This window comes from Penicillium citrinum, assembly GCF_028827155.1.
Source record: "Penicillium citrinum strain IBT 23319 chromosome Unknown utg000006l:1.0-3011923.0:1.0-3012962.0, whole genome shotgun sequence".
Lineage (NCBI taxonomy): Eukaryota > Fungi > Ascomycota > Eurotiomycetes > Eurotiales > Aspergillaceae > Penicillium > Penicillium citrinum.
In genome coordinates this window covers 1,719,753-1,738,280 of record NW_026622691.1, presented here as the reverse complement: position 1 = coordinate 1,738,280, position 18,528 = coordinate 1,719,753, and the positions used below count along the sequence as shown (strand labels likewise).

The window sequence follows — 18,528 nt, the reverse complement described above, 5'->3', positions numbered from 1 at the left end:
CCATATTTACATGTACGTGTCGGATTTTAGGCCGCGGTTTGTAATGCGAGATACAGTGGTGTAACATGAGCTTGAGGCGAGCCTATTGACCGTTTTGATCCTAGCGCCTTCTGCTTCTACTATCATTAAGAATGCTTTGAGGTGGTATATAGAACAGTAGAAAGAACAGCAGAACGTGGGGTGGTTTCAAATTCATGTTATGGCAGTGAAATAGGCTCTGGGGCATCACATTGACATTCTTTGGACTCTGCGATGCGTTCCAGCAAGGTAGTTTTTGGAATTTAAACGTTTCCTTATCAACTGAAAAGAGATTTAAAGTGGCATACGTAGCTCCGGCTTTAAAAAGGACTATATCTAGTTTGGACTATGTTTCGTCTGTCTATCTTTCGGAGGCTGCTGTCGCGGCTTTCAATTTCTCCGCCATTATTGCATCTTGCTTGACGATCAAATCGTTGGTTTCTGGCCTTGAATCTTTCTTGCTAAACAGGCTGACATATTGGGATACTCGTTCTCATCGCAGCCTTCATCTGACAACATGTTCCTGGCGATATTGTGCCACGAGATGAAAGCTAGACCGGCATAGGGTATTCTGTTTCCATAAAGCCGTCTGGTCTCGCTATTGTTTTACCCAGACTCGTTTTTAAAGCGATATTTGGAAGTTACATCAATCAGATACCACAGTGCTCAGTTCCCATTTGTTTTATACTTGGTCAAACGGCTACCAAGACTGTATCTCTAAACTTCAGAGCCTGCGTTTTGGTACGCATCGCTAAGGTCTGCTATCTTGTGCGCCTGAAGGAAGTCTTTGAAGGCGGCGGGAGAGATTTTTGGATATTTGAGGTTATCCAGGTCCTTTTTGAGATACGTTCGGCCGTTGGTGCAGTGATACTGATAGAACCTGGAAGCCGCAAGTGTCAACATATGCTAAATAAAAATGGCCAAAAACAACACTTACATTGCAATATAGGCAAAAATGTTAGATGGGTCGTTCTGGAAAGTCGCCTGCATTTTGTTGTACAGATCATCCAGCGAGCCAAGGCGCTCGAGCTGGGGTTTCTTTCCGTAGATATCGGCAAAGTTTTGGGCGATTTCCTGGATGTTTCGGCGATCACCGAGGACTAAGTGATAGGAAAGTTATAGTTAGTAACTTATTCGTGGCTCTAGTCATTTCTCTGAATATCGACTCACAGTACTGCCTGCCGACAGCATTTCGATCGTTTGCTACCGCTGCTACATGCTGAGCGGCAGTGTCATATGTAGTAGACTCCCAAAGCTCATCCCCGGTACCATAGTAATTCAGTTTGAAGACCTCTTGGTCCCAGACGCCAAAATAGCCACTCAAAAAGGTTCCCATGAAAGCCCCTATAAGCATATGTACACCTTTCACGTTTTTCTTCGTTTCCAGGTGCGCCTTAACGTGCTTCATGGGGTCTTTCGCCGGATGCTGACCGAGCTCCAGCTTTGTGAAGTCCAGACAATAGTCCCTTGCGATATAGCGACTGACGTTCTCCAGCTCGCAGGCATCGACAAGTAACTTTTGGCCTTTTGTAATAAAGTCGTTATCGCCTAGATAACAGCAGGTGACCACCTTGCAACCGCGGGAAAAGCATTGCAGAGTCTCCAAATCGGTTGAATCACCTTGGATGATAGACACCCGAGGGGATTCTCGGAGAAGCTCAGGAAGTTTGGATAAGTTGCGGCAGAGACCAAGAATCTGGATGTCAAGTGAATTGCACAGGTTCTTCACGACCAACCGGGAAAATTTTTCCCGTAATTCCCGCAACACCCACAGTGATAGTCATCTGCTAGTTAAGACTTGTGAGACCGTGAGGAAATGGTGTTTCGGGCTGCGAAAGATCAGCAATGCTTTCATAATGCTTTGAGTAATTTAGGAGCTTCAAGAGAGTCTGGACGAGTAAATTGGGACTGGTCCCGGGGTCGAAATAATTACTTTGAGCTGGACCAAGTCATTATATCTACATTCGCGATGTCATGGAACGCGAGCAAGGCGACTCATCAAATCATGGTGAACAATTGTATGGGTCCTTTGTAATGATCACCCCACGGCCCGAGGAATCTGACCAATCATGGCAACGGAACAGTTTACTCGGGTCCACTCATATGTGGGGGCCCTCGCGCTATCCTAAGAACGAAACTCCAATCTTCTTGTAATCAGCTTCGACTTAGACCCTTGAGGATTCGTTATACATGATGATTGCAGAGGGGACTTTGCTGCATAATGCAACCCCTTACTCAGCCAAGGATATCCCGATTAGAGTCTATGTTTATTAGCGATCAGGTCAACTCGGGATACGGAGCAGTGTGTCCCATTTGGTTCAGCTTCGTGCACTACGGCTGATACTAATCGAAGGTTATGCAGATCTGGCAAATCACACCGTGCTCCAAATTTGAATGTTTCCAATCAGTGATTGTCTCTAGTTTTATAGACGAAAGTCTTTGAATGGAAAACCTAGTTGCTCGGAGAAGAGTATTAGGTTTGTAGCTGAGATCTACATCTTGTGCTGAATCATCTAGTCCAGCTCACCATATTTGATAGCTTTTCACTTTCTCGCCTACCTTACACTGATATCACTAATATGCCGAAGCTATACAGCCCCCTTCGTATCGGAGGGAAAACCCTCAGTCAGCGAATTTCCATGGCATCTATGACTCGCCGCCGTGCCGATCAGCCGCATCTCCCTATACCATGAGCAGCGCACGAGAGTTCCGGGGATTCTTCTAGTGTCCGAGGCCACGGTTGTTAGCCCTCGACATGGTGGATACCCCAATGTTCCCGGAATTTACAGTGACTACCAGGTGGTCGCCTGGAAAGACGTTACAGGTGCAGTCCACAGGAAAAGGGCCGACATTTATCCTCAACTCTGGGTCTTGGGCCGAGCCGCATATCCTGCTTCCTTGAACCACTTAGGTTATCCGCTTCTCTGAGCTAGTAAAATAGCGATGAAGACCACATTCAACAACGATATTCACAAGCCTGACGCGAGAGACCATGATACGGATCTGAACTGGCTACTGGAGGCATATGGCAATAGCACCCCGTTATAGCTGCCAGTAGCTACAATGGAGGTTTTGCTCAGATTGAACTTGGTACTGCTCATACCAATCACGACGTGTTTTGTTGCTTTTTGTCTCTCATACATCGCAAACCCCGATCTACCTTTCAGCGTAAAGCGCGGACTGCCCTTTGCGGGGTTCGATTCGCCGACTATATATGGACAAGTATCCGAAGACTATATTAATGATTCATCCAGCAGAATTCTTTTCAGGCTCAGACAAAGCTTAGAAACACCAGTCTCATATACTGTACCATATCATATTCATGTCTTTTAGTTCCAATGTAAAGATAGTGATAGTAAGGATATTTGGTTATAAACTTGGTAGACATAACTGTTCGAATCCAATTGTTATGTTCCAAGGTCTGATTACTTCACGTCCTTGTTGTCTACGCATGCCTTCTCTGATGCCCATGAGAGGATAACTCTTGGAACTGACGTGACGTATTATACTGTACTAGTGGACGATTGGCTGGAACCGGCCATTAGTAACAAGATTGCCCGAGAATGTAAGCCATTCTCTTTTCAAGTTCTGTATTTTCCTTTCGACGAGATTGTTCACGTGTAATGTAAAGTCACTCATGTTCTCAAGTCGTTTCTGCCACAGTGTGACGAATCAAGTATATCCATGGGGTTACTATAGCAATCCAGCTACCACCGGTTGGCTAACAGAATCTATCGTCATCTACTGTCTTGTTCTGATTTTACAGCACAGCAAGTGCAAAAAAGCGAGAGAATTGATAGATGAATGACAAAAAGAATCTTCTCTTTGTCTGCAAATCACCAATCCATATTTGATTGCACGTCGAAGGAAAATCCTCTGTGACCGAAGTCTTCGTCTTCTCATCCACCGGCCATTGCTTTTAAGATGGCTGAATAAAATCGATTGACGATGAGGCTTCCACATCGGCTGAGGATCAATGTCGACCTCGGAATCTGAATATTGCCCGTACAACTATTGACTTGATCTCAGAGTCATTTATTTCTGGCCATTTTCCGAAATTGACCCTCTCTTTTACTCTGTAAGGCCATATTGATCTATATTGAAATTATGCACTGCTCATTATTATCGCCCAGGTATGCGCTTTTCCACGCACTTATTGTCCCTCTTGTCCACATCAAAGTAGATCCGTCCGCGCCGAGTTCAATATCCTGCATGCAAAACATCAATACAGAAATTACTGCACTGGAAAGCCTTCCAAACGAGCTAGATGCTCTTTCTCAGAGTTTTGTGGTAACATTGAGACAACTGTACGCCGTGTCATCCCAGGCGGTTTCAGAGTATGCGGTGGAAGTAGATCCGGGCAAAAAGGCGCTCAACCCTCATGATGTCAGACCATCAGTGTACAATATATTTGGTAATCAAGAGTTGGAATTGTTGAAAAATCAAAATTACAGCTCATCGCAAGGACTTGATTCCTCTGAATGGGTACATCTATGAGCATAATGTTAAGAGGCACCGACCATTCTTTGCTTCAGTGGTAAATATGGGGGTTTGGGGAATCGAGTTCTACAAGGGTCTACTAAAAGACTCATATGGGTTGAAACCAGTTGGAAAATTGAGCCGTTGAATCTATCTATACTGCATAGTTTTAGAAATGGGTTACATTTTCGATTCTATGGACCAAATACTTCAAAATGAGGCTTGCCCATGTCTATATGTAGAACTCAAGAGGCTTGTGGACATCTCAGCTGATGTCATGTTAATCTTCTACTACTCTGGGTATTGTCAGTAATTTTACATGTGTATGTACAATCCAAGAAGAACTGTACAGTAGCATTTGAGTATTGCACATAGTACAGTATGTACATGATGAACAGCGTCTGATCGGATCCGCCTTGTAGTCCACCAATCATTGACTTGGCCACATATCTTAGTCATCTCTTTTACCGGGGCCAGACTCCCGTAACAAACTGGCGTGGTCGCGAGGAAAAATCTGACCCTGAACAGCGGTACCGTGTATTACCGGTGGCAATACCCCCCCTTTTTGGTGATTGTGTCGGTGTCAACTCAATACCGCAACAGCCCTGATACGTAGACAATACCACAGTACCTGGGCTCGACCGCCGAACACACATCCCCCCGTAACCACGAAGTACATGATTTGCCTCCTGCCCACAGAAATCTTGCCTTTTCATCATCCCTTTTTCCACTCCACTCACCTTTCTCTTTCTTCTTCTCGGTGCTCATAGAGTATTTAGAATTGGGAGGATTTGCATTTTAGTCCTTCACTTCCTGTTGTCTCTTGTTACTTTGTCGTTTTTTTTTCTCAAGGTGGAAAAAAAAAAACTTAACGAGAGCATTCTTCATTCTACCTTCTCTCATCTCGCGAAGGTCTTACGTTCTCTTCTGTGCAAGTGTCGCTTTTTCATCGATCGCTTGCATTTTATCGACATACCGAGAAACTTTTCGGTGAAGCATTAAAAAGTCACTGTTCGTATACCTTCTTTATCTTTCCATCGCCCGAGGAAAAATTCCCACAGCCCACCATCTGAGCTGTTACTGACAGAAACATTTTTTCTTCGGTGACAGAAAACTTTCCTCAATAAACCGCAAAAATGGCCGACGGACTTCAAATGGGCAACTTGTCCATCAACGACTCGCAGCACGCCCCTCAGGGCAACGGTCCCCCTGGCCGTGCCGCTTATATCCCTCCTCACCTTCGTGGCCGCGCCAACATGGACGGTTCCGCTCCCCCTCCTGGTCCCGGCTACGGTGGCCCTCGGTATGCTTCATCAATGATCACTCCATGCCTTGTTACTGCATTTACTAACAAATGTTTCAATTCAGCGGTGGTCCTCGCGGCAACTGGGCTAATGCCAACGCACCTGACTTCAGCCCTCGCGGTCCCGCCAACGGTAATTCAAACCGCAACCCAAATGGTCGAACCCCCAGACCTTTCGATCCACATGCTTACGGACATCCAGGAAACGCAGGCGGCTCTTACGGCGGTGGTAACTACAGCGGTGGCGGCGGCGCTGGCCGCGGCTCAGGAGATGGCCAGTGGCGCGACGGCAAGCACATCCCCGGTCCCGCCAATGCCCGTGTCGAGCGCGAACTTTTCGGTGTTCCCAACGATCCCTCCAAGCAGCAAACCGGTATCAACTTCGCCAACTATGATGATATCCCCGTTGAGGCCTCCGGCCACGAAGTCCCTGAGCCCGTCAATGCTTTCACCAACCCTCCTCTCGATGACCACCTGATCTCCAACATCAAGCTCGCCAGCTACGTCGTTCCCACCCCCGTCCAAAAGTACTCGATCCCCATTGTTATGAACGGCCGCGATTTGATGGCTTGCGCTCAGACTGGTTCCGGAAAGACTGGCGGTTTCCTTTTCCCTATCCTTTCTCAGGCCTATCAGAACGGTCCCTCTGCTGCTCCCCAGCAGGCTTCCGGTCAGTTCAGCTACGGCCGTCAGCGCAAGGCCTACCCTACTTCCCTCATTCTCGCTCCTACCCGTGAGCTGGTTTCTCAAATCTTCGACGAAGCCCGCAAGTTCAGCTACCGCTCTTGGGTTCGCCCTTGTGTTGTCTACGGTGGTGCCGATATTGGCTCCCAGCTCCGCCAGATCGAGCGTGGCTGTGATCTGCTCGTTGCTACTCCCGGTCGTCTCGTCGATCTGCTCGAGCGTGGTCGTATCTCGCTTGTCAACATCAAGTACCTTGTTCTGGACGAGGCTGATCGTATGTTGGACATGGGTTTCGAGCCTCAAATCCGCCGCATCGTCGAGGGTGAGGATATGCCCCGTGTTGAGGACCGTCAAACCCTGATGTTTTCGGCCACTTTCCCCCGTGATATCCAGATGCTGGCCCGTGATTTCCTGAAGGACTACATTTTCTTGTCTGTTGGTCGTGTTGGTTCCACCTCCGAGAACATCACCCAAAAGGTCGAGTACGTTGAGGATCACGACAAGCGCTCCGTTCTGCTGGATATTCTCCACACCCACGGTACAACTGGTCTGACCTTGATTTTCGTCGAGACCAAGCGCATGGCCGACTCTCTTTCCGACTTCCTGATCAACCAGCGCTTCCCCGCCACTGCCATTCATGGTGACCGCACCCAGCGTGAGCGTGAGCGTGCTTTGGAGTTCTTCCGTAACGGTCGCTGCCCCATTCTCGTCGCTACTGCTGTTGCTGCTCGTGGTCTTGATATTCCCAATGTCACCCACGTCATCAACTACGATCTTCCCACTGACATCGACGACTATGTTCACCGTATCGGTCGTACCGGTCGTGCTGGTAACACTGGTATCGCTACTGCTTTCTTCAACCGTGGCAACCGCGGTGTCGTCCGTGACCTGATCGACCTCCTCAAGGAGGCCCACCAGGAGGTTCCTTCCTTCCTCGAGAGCATTGCTCGCGAGGGCAGCGGCTATGGTGGCCGTGGTCGTGGAGGTGGCCGTGGCCGTGGTGGATCCAACGCTACCCGTGATATGCGTCGCCTGCCTCCCTCCTCTGGCGGCTTCGGCGGTGGCTTCAGCTCTACCCCCTCCTACGGCGGTGGTGGCGGCAGCTACGGCGGTGCTCCCTCTTACGGCGGTGGCGGCGGCTACGGTGGTGGTTATGGTGGTGGTAGCTACGGCAACCCCTCCGGCGCTGGCGGCCCTTCTTCCTGGTGGTAAATCAGTCGTGGTCTGATGACGAGGCCGTTGGGTCTGATTGGCTCCCATTTTCTTATTTCCTTGTTGTCTTTCGTTGACGGATACGATCAGAACGAACCCTGGGCTCTTTTCTCTTAGCTGTTTCTCAGGGACGGCTTTGTCATGACTGCCACGACTTTCCTATGCTTTTTATCTTTAGATTTCACGTTGTTTTGACTTTGTTATTGCTCGCATTTCTTATTGGTTCTCTTTTGTTTTAACTTGGTTCTTATCTTTTTCTCTATCTGTTTTATCTGCTTTCTATTTCGCACGTTTGACATAGCTCTTATCTGCTATGTTTAAACACGGGGCGTTCGAGCAGTTCTGATCACCTTTTCATTGCTCTATCGTCTACGATGACACGTTTGTCTTCATCCTCGAGCAATCGGCGATCGGTACTGCATGAACTTCATAGAATGCGTTGTCTTTTCTGTGTCCGCTCTCATCAGATACCCCTTTTGTTCGAACTGTTCCAGCGGGGATAACGTTCGAATGACGCGCGCGCCGAGCAGGAGAATGCCGGCTTTTCATCCTCTCCGAAAAGTGATTTTTTTTATATCTGCATCCATCTTCTCGGTGTTGTCATGGCTGCACCCGGCGGAAAACCTTGCAGCATAGACTTCTGACAGCGTCGGTATCTCATGGCGGACCTTTGCTCTTTAATGCGTTGCTACAGCCCTCGTGTGTGTTCGCGTTTCTTATCTGAAAACCAAAAAAACGCGCCTTCTTTCTCCGGGCTATGCTTTTATTTTTTACAATTTCTACAGGTGTGCCACCGCTGGCGATGGAGTGTTATTGTTATCTTATGGTTCATTTTTGATTCGGACATCTATTATCATGACTTCGTCGCGGATAATCGCCTGGTGGAGGGGTTTCTAATGGGAATTCTTTTGCATTCTGTATGGCGTTGGCTTGACTGCATCCACATATTCTCTGGGTCCCGCGGAGGCTTCATGGTATCCTCATGGGCTCTTTCCTATCTCCTTCACTTTGTTATGGATCCGGGAGGATGGGACGCTGTCGCCGGCGCTGGATGAACGGCTCGCTCACAGGTATTATGGTTTCTATTTGCACTGGGATCGACCTGGGAGGAAGAGCGAGCGAGGCCGCGAGTTTGAAAGTCGTCTTATTTCAATCTTATTGAAAAGTTTGCTACAACTCGTCTTCATGTAGATGTAGATTAAACTCGTATACTTCATAGTCTAGAGGACGGTCCTTGCATGTCTACTATGCTAGGTCTTGCCTGCTACTACATAGTATTACTACTAGTACTAACATGAAGTTTTGCTGATAATTCTCATGAATATCACTGGCCTTACATTGAGGCTTCAAATTTGGGAATTGCTGCCTAGGCGATGCATATGGTACTTTGTACATGGTGTACCATCATCCCTATGATATTAGTATTGTATGGGATTATGCAGTTGAATTAGCTTCAAATCCTTTGGTATTTGGCATAGATTGGTTCCTAGATACTTCTCTAGAACGAGACGAAATTACTTGGATACAAAATTCCCAGCTATCAAATACTCAAATACTAAGTAGTCCAATGATCCAATTTCAATTAGTTCGTAAATGAAATGCACCGCACCGCCTTGTGTAGATCGGATCCCAGATGCGGGTAGCTATCACCGCAGACCTTCCCTTAGGGCAAAAGGTTGACTTGTTGCGTCCCTTCCGGCTCTTCCCTGCCTTTCATTCTTCTCCTTCTTCCCGCTTATCCTTTCCCCACGCTCCTTAAATATTTCGCCTTTTCAACCCATTTAACCCTTCTTGATCCTCATCAATATTTGCTCGTCTTTTTTAAGGGCGCCTTTACTGCCGGCCAACGCCGTACGCTCCCCCAGATCTCAGGAGCTTTCGCAGGCACACGCACAAGGTGACGATCCCTTCGATTGCTTTCGACCTACAATATGGCTGAGGTTGACGCCTCAACAATGGACGAGTCCTTCGCTGCCTCTGAGATAGCCGACGACCAGGCCCACGGCGCGACAGCCAGCGCGACGGTCGGTACGAGACGCCAGGCAAATGGCACGATTGGTTCTGTCTACTCCGGAAATAAGATTCGACATCTGAAAAAGGAAGATGGTATCCCCCTGTGGCGCAAGGACATTCAATATCAATTTTTAAAGCTCGTCTTTGAGGACAAAACGCCCGTCTTCACACGATACCCCGATGGCGAAAAGAATATGGACTTTGCCGATGTCTACATCGACGCGATGGCAAGGAGCAGCAAGACTAGTAAGATCTTGAAAGACAAGCTGCAGAATGATAAGCCCGCTGCTATCAGCATGGCAATGGTGTGTCTGCTGGTGAATTTTGGGCGCATGAACACAACCCTTAACTGTAAATTCTTCTACTATCTTCATTTGATTTCTTGTTGCATCGACATACTAACCACCTCATCCTTGCTACACTATAGTCTTCCCCGAAATGCGAGCTCAACTACGAACCTACCACTCCATCCCTTCTCTTCAGGCTCACCAGGATTCCAATGCATACAAACAACTGCAGGATGCTCCACGTTTAAAGTCTATCCTTAAAGGTGCCTCAGAAGACGTCGATCAACCTAACACTTTAGACAAGATCAAGCAATTGAGTGTGCCTCGTACGAACCCCGTCAACCTTATTTTTGTCCTGGCCCAATACGCCCCGAAGGTTTCAGAGACGCATTTCTTCCCTCCGCGCGATTTTTTCGATCTCGTCATGCGATCAACCCTTAGCAGCAAAAGCCGCGCTAGAGCTTTTCTTTGGTTAATGTGGTGGTATCTGGAGAGCGATTTCAGTCGCGAGGCCGCTTTGAATAATCCATTCGGCCCTGGTCTAGAGGGCGACGGTGCTGAAGGCTTGCCTCTGAAGGTGCCTGCCTTCGAGAGCTTGACGGAGGAGCAGGCCAACGACGAAAATATTGATACTCCGGATGAATTGGAGTATGGAGAGTCTAAAAGGCTTGAACGAAAACGTATCCTCGAGGAAGAGGAACCAATCCCTCGAGTACCAAAACGTCCGAAGAAAGGTATGCAAACGCACCCGTGTTACACTTCATCTACTGACCAATTCTTCTTTTGCACACGAATAGACTACGGTTTGGATGACGACTCTCTTGCCGGTGACTACTCTGGCCTGGGTGGACGAGGCTCTGCTATGTCTACACCTCTTCATCCCTCTGCTAAGCGTAGTCTCGATGATGACGACGATGAGTTGACGCCAGGAAACTCCGCCCGGCCACGCAACAAGCAAGTAAAGCGAGAATCCTCACTCAATCGAGCTGTCGGCCAGCAGCGACTTATCCTCAAGACGAGAATGGATCACACTCCCGATGCTTCTCCTGCTCCTCCGGGGTCTAATCATCCGGTGCTCAACCGCTTTATTGCCGAGCCCTCACTTTCACAAGCCCCCGGCCGTCGGCCACGCCCTCTAACCCAACATCAAATTGCCGTTGAACAGAACCGTCGTCAGCGCATCGAATATCTACTGGCTAAGCGGAGGACCAATGCGTATCGTATGCTTCGTGCAAAACGCAATGCCGAAACTCCTTTCGTCCGATATGGTCGCCTGGTGCAAGGGTTACCGGATGGATACGATACCGAAGATGAAGACAATTCCTGGGGAAAAGGCGGCCTTCTTCCAAATCCCAACGAGGAAGACGACTATGGCGAGTGTGCTAGTTTTTTCCTCTCTGTAGTTCGAAAAGCAGCTCGGCGTCTTGATCGATGGGACTACGAAGACGCCAATGGGCCAAAGAAGGATCGTCAAAAAGAACGAGAAGAACGACAAAAAGCTAAGGCTGCCTTGGAAGCAGATGTCCGAGCTGCAACCAACCGAACTCGTGCTCGTCCTGCCCGCGGTGGTGCCGCCTCCAAGCGCAAGTCTACTGGCCCTGCGGCTACACCAGGAACTGGTAAGAAGTCAGCCGCAGGGCGCTTGAAGGGTGGCCGTAGTCGTCCCTCTGGCGCCGCTGGTGCTGTTTCTGCAGCAGATACTCCATCTTGGTACCCAGACAATGGCGAAGAGATAGAAGGAGAACTGGATGACCTGGACCGCGAGCTTTTAGGCGAAGGATCTGGCGATGAAGACGGTGCTCCACGTGCTGGGGAGGATAGCGATTCGTCTGATGATTCTGCCGATGACGACGGTGATGAAGATGAGAATCTTTCCACCCATGACGGCCCCAATGGCTACGCACGACATGCTAGCTCGTCTCCGGTACCGTCACGGGTAGCTGAACGACGTGAAGATGGAGATGAGGCGATGGAAGAATAAATGAAGTTGGGAATTGGCGTTTTCTTTCTCTTTTCTCTTTGCCTTTTTTTTTCTTTTTTGCTCTTTTATGAGGTAATATTACTGGATGAGCCCATGTATTGTGAATTTCTAGGTAGCTCATGGCTTCTGATATCTCTGTTGGACTGTACACTCTTTGGGTGATGGTGGATCCCTTGTCATGTATTTTCCTATGTTTTTGGCCTCTTTTATAATGTTTTCAATACTTTACAATTTAGATGGTAGGATATGCCTCATGGATGTGGCTTGCAGGTGGTAGTCACTAGTTAGTAGCACAGGTAGCTACAGTAACTATAGCATATAATACTTGGAAGACTACGTCAGAACTTCGAGTTGAATTTCAAACCACACTTCTTGCTACTAGCAAGTAGTACCTGACTTCTGGTAACGACTAGTAGTTAGTGTTTAGTGTTATCTAATAGTGTCTACATAAGTTCTATATATCATGACAGTCTTGGAAGGAAATCTCATTGTTTGACCTCGAGACCTGTTTTCGACAACTGTTTTATCTAAATGGGAGGCTTTTTTAAGATAATAGTGATAGAATGATCTAGCAATGAGGCGGGAATGGGTCAAGGACCTCATTTGGTCTACGTGTAGTACACGAGTGTACTCCTCAAGAGTCCCCAGATCCACCCACCTCCACGATGAACAAGTCTGACAATTAGGGCAAGCTTCGGGTTTTCACTGCCTGGTCACTCCGCAATTGATATTCCGAGGTTTCTATCTTGTGATGTACAGACTACTTGGGCTAGTGTTACTAAATAGTAATGTAGGTATGTCCTGGATATCACTCAATATAAATATACATACGTACCCCTGTGGTCTGTTAGTCACGATATTTTTATAGTTATAGGACTGTTTTTTGTACGACGAGGGCAGACTTGCTTAACTTGAATACACTAGCTTGCATTTTACGTTGCAACTGATACCCTGGGTTCAGACTGTTTTCTACATGAGATCCTGTGGTCACACATTCCGATGTGTGAGGTTCGTATTCGTTATTAGATGGTGGTCGTGGCGGGTGATTGCCCATAGCCGTCCAACTCTGTCTGGACAGAAGTTTAGAAGTTTGGATACTTTTACCGATATCTGATGGACTCTTCTGCACTTTCTCGGAGAACTGCGGGGGTTCAATCATATCCACAGCGGCAAATGCCACGTATGAGGTCGCTGGGCCATGTCTTAACTCCCCCACAGTGACATCGTATATGTAGTTGCAGCTGCATGAAGGGACTTCTACGCATGTGATGGACCCCTTCTCGTCCTTCATCGTTTGCCTCTTTGCTCCCCTTTTCCATGTCACACTGGTCTTTGCCATGAAGTTCCCCTTCAAATCCCCACTGCGTATGAGATAGCGAGGCTTGGAGGTTGACCGGATGATCAATTTGAACGAATCACCGCGAATAGCTCCATCAGCGGATTCAGTGAAGTCATGAAATGCTGTAGTGGGCCCACAACCTCGGGATCAGCAAATCTCAAGTTCAAAATGCAAAGTCCCAGGGCCTAAGCGTAAGTCCAAATTCAGAAGATAATCAAATTGCCCCTCCAGGTAAGTTAAAAAGTGACCAACGGCAGCGGGGACATTCCTAAGAGGTTTAAAGTGGCCAACAGTCAAAAAGTCCGCGGGTCACTTCCACTTGAACGTCCGCTCTGACGTCTTCTCTCTTCCCCAACACTTTTACTTTTTCTCTCTTCTGGCACCATCTTTTGCACTTCATCTGCCCAACTACTCAAAATCACCTTGTGTGATATATTCTTGGGTTGTTTTATTCTTGCTTCCATCGGTAAAGCTATATCCCCCTTCCTACGTTCTTGAATTGGATACCCTTCCTTATTTCCAGTCAACCTGCTGCCCATCGAGTATCCCCAGGAGAATTCCCCCTATCTAATACTCTTCTTCTTTCAGACGCGAGGGAATTTGATTTGGCAAATAAATCATCAGACTGATTTGGTTTCGTTTTTTGGTGGATCTGTAGCGGACGATCTAACCTTGTCTCGCTGCACCCACTATCAGCCGTATTAAATTTCTCCTGGAGCCCGCGCGGATCCGTGTCCGAATCGACTTGTTGCTTTCTCGACAATACGCGACTGTATTCACCAGTACACGATGGTGGATTCACCTCGCATTTTGCGGCCTCGTCCGCGGCGTGTCTTCGATGTGACCCCTGCCTCCAACGAATCTTCCGAGCCCGTAACACCCGCCGAAGCCTCCAACCCGGACTTGTTGAACCCCAACCCTCAAGATGGCGAAACAAACTCGACCAGCGTTAGTCGTACCGGCTCGATTTTGAATCTGACCTCTTCGACCCTCTATGGCATCTATAAACCTACCGCATTTGATAGCTATCGGGATGAATCCAGCCCTTGGGGTACCGAAGCTCACACGCCAGCCTCCGAATACCCCCCCTGAGCCCTCACAACAGGAGGCCGTGAAAACTGCCACCGATCCCCGTCAGTTTGCTTTGCGACGTACACGCTCACGATTGAGTCAGGGCCTGTTTCGTGGTGTGATTTTGCCTCAAGCGATGAGCAGTGCCCTGCTGTTTGGGTTCGGAATTGTTTATGGGGTTATCACCATCAATTTGCACGATAATCACTGGATTACACCTGTCAAATTGGAAAATGTGCACTACTACGACTCATGGCAATACCTGGGCTTCTGGGGGTTGGCGGGTATCGCCTTGGGCAATGTTTTACCTTGGCTAGATGGCTGGCGTGACCGCGAGCTTGAAGAAGCCGATCGGACGAAGCGTGCGCGCAGTGAGGACAGTGACCAGGAGCGCACTCCGTCGTGGGTAGCTGTGGCTCGCAGCGTTGGTGCCTTTGTCGGTATTGCATTCGCCATGGTATGTTTTAAATCTTCTAGACTTGTGTCAAATGGATATGTGCTAATTTCGCTTTTTTTTTTCTAGCGGCGTCTCCCTTGGGCATCCACAACACAGGCTTCGCTCACTCTGGCAATGGCAAACCCCGTTCTCTGGTATCTCATCGATCGCACTACTACTGGGTTTATCCTCTCAACATTCGTTGGTTTGACTGGAATGAGTGTTGTCTTAGGCGTCAAGCCTGAGCTCATACCTGCCTCAACTGGTCCCTCCGTGGGCGCTTCATTGCTGAATGGAACTGGTTGGGAGAATACTCTGGGACCTGAAATTACGCAGGAAAGCATAGCGGTTCGTACCTGGGTGGCCAGCGTTATTTTCTGCGCATGTGTTTGCTTTGGAAATGTTGGCCGCCAGCTCGCCATCGGGGCTGGTAACAGAGATACCCTGAAGCCATGAAAAAACTCTCGTGTCATGCATCCCAGTCGCGAAGACTTTTCATGACCGGGAGCAGAGCAACAGAGATATTGTCATGGGAGACTTATTTGCAAATTGGGCCCATATCGGCTTTTGTTATACAGAATTTTTAATTGAATAGAATTGTAGTATTCTACTTGTTTACAGTAGTTTTTTTTTTTGTTTGGATATTCCACTCCCACGTTAAAGAGCAATTGTTTTCCAAGAAGGATTGTAGTGTCAATCATTGCAGTTCCTGCCATTGGACACGATGGTCAGGCAGATACTGCACCCAAGATCGACTCTGTGCGGTCTAGCCACACTCGGTCTCCATTCTCTATGACGATTTCCGTACTTCCTTGGACGAGTCCTCGTAGGAACGCTTTTTGAGAAGAATGTGATTTTTTTGCGTTGTTCATGAAGAAGAAAAAGAAAAAGAGGAAATGACCGCGCGGGAAAAAAGCTTTTGAACCACCGGGTCACGTGAACGATGACTAACCTTTTGCGCTAATCGCTAGCTCGTGATTTGCTGCCTGAATTTCTTGGCTGCCAAACTCCCCAGTGGCCCCGCGCCGATTGCGGCCAAACCAAAAGCCCCTCCACGGGAAATATTCTTTTCTTCACTTCAGTTGCATCCCGTTGTTGCTGCTTGAATTCAGGTATGTGTATCCCCAGGTGACTTCAATTGGTTCAATATTTGAAGGGTTCTCTCTCGAAATTGTCCGTTAACCTCTTTTAGTGTCGACATCATGTCTCAACAGAAGTCCGGTAGGCACTCTTGGCCTTGATATTGCGTTCTCGAACTATTTTACGGTAGTCTGGGGTCCCCCGCCAACCACCATACTGATAATCCTCTTTCCACCCTCCCAACAGCTATTATCTCCGTCTATGACAAGACAGGTCTGCTTGATCTGGCCAAGGGTCTGGTCAAGCAGAATGTCCGTCTTCTTGCCTCTGGCGGTACCTCCAAGATGATCCGTGAGGCCGGCTTCCCTGTCGAGTAAGTTCGTATAAAATACTTTCTTGTCCTTTGAAGAAAGAAGAAAGAGAGACAACTTGTGAGACGGAGAAATTGGAAGAAATAGAACCACGGCCGTATTTTATCGACATTTAATGCTAATAATTGCCCCGCAGAGATGTCTCCGCCATCACTCGCGCCCCCGAGATGCTGGGTGGTCGTGTCAAGACCCTCCACCCCGCTGTCCACGGCGGTATCCTCGCTCGCGACATCGAATCGGACGAGAAGGATCTTGCTGAGCAGAAGATCGCTAAGGTTGACTTTGTCGTTTGCAACTTGTACCCCTTCAAGGAGACCGTTGCCAAGGTCAACGTCACCATCGACGAGGCCGTCGAGGAGATCGATATTGGTGGTGTCACCCTGCTGCGTGCCGCGGCCAAGAACCACAAGCGTGTCACTATCCTGTCCGACCCCACCGACTACCCTGAGTTCCTGAAGGAGCTCGAAGCTGGCGAGATCAACGAGGCTAGCCGCAAGCTGTATGCCCTCAAGGCCTTCGAGCAGACTGCCGATTACGACTCCGCTATCTCTGGCTTCTTCCGCAAGGAGTATGCCGGTAACGGTGTTCAGCAACTCTCTCTCCGCTACGGCACCAACCCCCACCAGAAGCCCGCCTCCGCCTACATGCCCCAAGGCAAGCTGCCCTTCAAGGTGCTGAACGGCTCCCCTGGATACGTCAACCTGCTTGATGCCCTTAACGCCTGGCCTTTGGTCAAGGAGCTCAAGCAGGCTCTCGGCCTCCCTGCTGCTGCTAGCTTCAAGCACGTCTCCCCTGCTGGTGCCGCCATTGGTGTTCCTCTGAACGAGAAGGAGCGCAAGGTCTACATGGTCGATGATATCAAGGGCATTGAGTCTTCTGGTCTTGCCCAGGCTTATGCTCGTGCCCGTGGTGCCGACCGCATGTCCAGCTTCGGTGACATTCTCGCCCTTAGTGACATTGTCGATACTCCCACTGCTAAGATTATCTCTCGTGAGGTTTCCGATGGTGTCATTGCCGCCGGATACGAGCCCGAGGCTCTTGAGATTCTGTCCAAGAAGAAGGGTGGTAAGTACCTTGTTCTTCAAATGGACGAGGACTACGTTCCTGCAGCCGAGGAAACCCGCACACTGTACGGTGTTCAGCTCACTCAGCACCGCAACGACATTGTCATTTCCCCCAGCAAGACCTTCGACAGCATCATCACCCCTAAGGACTCTGCTGCTCTTCCCGAGGCCGCTCTACGTGATCTGACTGTCGCCACCATTGCCCTGAAGTACACTCAGTCCAACTCCGTCTGCTATGCTCTGAACGGCCAAATCGTTGGTCTGGGCGCTGGTCAGCAAAGCCGTATCCACTGCACCCGTCTGGCCGGTGACAAGGCTGACAACTGGTGGATGCGCTTCCACGACCGTGTTATCAACATTAAATGGAAGCAGGGTACCAAGCGTGCCGACAAGAGCAACGCCATCGATTTGCTCTGCTCCGGTCAGACTCCCCGCAACGACGCCGAGAAGGTCGAGTACGAGCGTGTCTTCGAGGAGGTCCCCGCTCCTTTCACCCAGGAGGAGCGTGACGCCTGGCTCCAGAAGCTCAGCGAGGTCGCTGTCTCTTCCGATGCTTTCGTAAGTTTCTCCGAGCTTATGACTCTCCTATACAATTCTTTCATCCTAGTCTGTACTAACCACGAATATCCTTAGTTCCCCTTCATCGACAACGTCTTCCGCGCTGCCCGCTCTGGTGTCAAGTACATTGCTGCCCCTACCGGTAGCCAGAACGACACCCCTGTCTTTGAGACTGCTGAGAAGCTCGGTATCACCTTCGTGCAGCAGGGTATCCGCCTGTTCCACCACTAAATTGTTCCAGCGAGTTTGAATGATATTTCGACCGTGTTTCGGTTTGGTGAAAAAAAGACTCCTAGTTTATGATGATGATAGCTTTCTTGTTTATTAAATAGAAATTTACATATGTGTTTGAATAATTCCTACTAAGAGTTGAAGTAGGCGAGTCTAAGGTTGGAAATAAAGGATTGGCTGGAACTTAATCATATACCCTCCTAGCTGTGATTCATGTAAAAGCAAGAAAGATAGAAGAAAAGCCACAACGTTGGAAAAGCTTTTTTCTCATCCCAAACCTCAATCTCCACATTCAATCAATCCTTGTGCAATCCATATCCCCTGTGCAATCTCCTTCGGCGCTTCAATACCAGGAATCAGATACCTTTCTCCGGATGATTCGGGATCCGGACTTGGATTTG

The 18,528-nt window shown here is 48.6% G+C and overlaps 6 protein-coding genes across 6 annotated transcripts; 4 read left to right on the top strand and 2 right to left on the bottom strand.

The window, feature by feature from the left end:
• Nucleotides 1-735: 735 nt before the first annotated feature.
• Nucleotides 736-1,802, bottom strand: N7469_007180 (NmrA-like family protein; the record flags this gene model as incomplete). The annotated part of the gene is made up of 4 exons (XM_056646098.1): nt 736-898; nt 956-1,118; nt 1,189-1,714; nt 1,755-1,802. 4 exons carry the CDS (start codon nt 1,800-1,802, stop codon nt 736-738), a joined length of 900 nt encoding a protein of 299 aa, XP_056499539.1.
• Nucleotides 1,803-5,633: 3,831 nt separating this feature from the next.
• On the top strand, nt 5,634-7,696 carry N7469_007179 (DEAD/DEAH box helicase; the record flags this gene model as incomplete). Its single annotated transcript, XM_056646097.1, has 2 exons — nt 5,634-5,800; nt 5,866-7,696. 2 exons carry the CDS (start codon nt 5,634-5,636, stop codon nt 7,694-7,696), a joined length of 1,998 nt encoding a protein of 665 aa, XP_056499538.1.
• Nucleotides 7,697-9,627: 1,931 nt separating this feature from the next.
• On the top strand, nt 9,628-11,977 carry N7469_007178 (uncharacterized protein; the record flags this gene model as incomplete). Its single annotated transcript, XM_056646096.1, has 3 exons — nt 9,628-10,060; nt 10,137-10,730; nt 10,794-11,977. The coding sequence occupies 3 exons, from the start codon at nt 9,628-9,630 to the stop codon at nt 11,975-11,977; spliced, it is 2,211 nt and encodes a 736-aa protein (XP_056499537.1).
• An 868-nt stretch (nt 11,978-12,845) lies between these two features.
• N7469_007177 (uncharacterized protein) lies at nt 12,846-13,268 on the bottom strand (the record flags this gene model as incomplete). The annotated part of the gene is made up of 1 exon (XM_056646095.1): nt 12,846-13,268. One exon carries the CDS (start codon nt 13,266-13,268, stop codon nt 12,846-12,848), a length of 423 nt encoding a protein of 140 aa, XP_056499536.1.
• An 837-nt stretch (nt 13,269-14,105) lies between these two features.
• N7469_007176 (INSIG family protein) lies at nt 14,106-15,279 on the top strand (the record flags this gene model as incomplete). Its single annotated transcript, XM_056646094.1, has 3 exons — nt 14,106-14,264; nt 14,389-14,844; nt 14,911-15,279. 3 exons carry the CDS (start codon nt 14,106-14,108, stop codon nt 15,277-15,279), a joined length of 984 nt encoding a protein of 327 aa, XP_056499535.1.
• A 746-nt stretch (nt 15,280-16,025) lies between these two features.
• On the top strand, nt 16,026-18,127 carry N7469_007175 (phosphoribosylaminoimidazolecarboxamide formyltransferase/IMP cyclohydrolase; the record flags this gene model as incomplete). Its single annotated transcript, XM_056646093.1, has 4 exons — nt 16,026-16,044; nt 16,150-16,276; nt 16,411-17,896; nt 17,972-18,127. 4 exons carry the CDS (start codon nt 16,026-16,028, stop codon nt 18,125-18,127), a joined length of 1,788 nt encoding a protein of 595 aa, XP_056499534.1.
• Nucleotides 18,128-18,528: the final 401 nt, after the last annotated feature.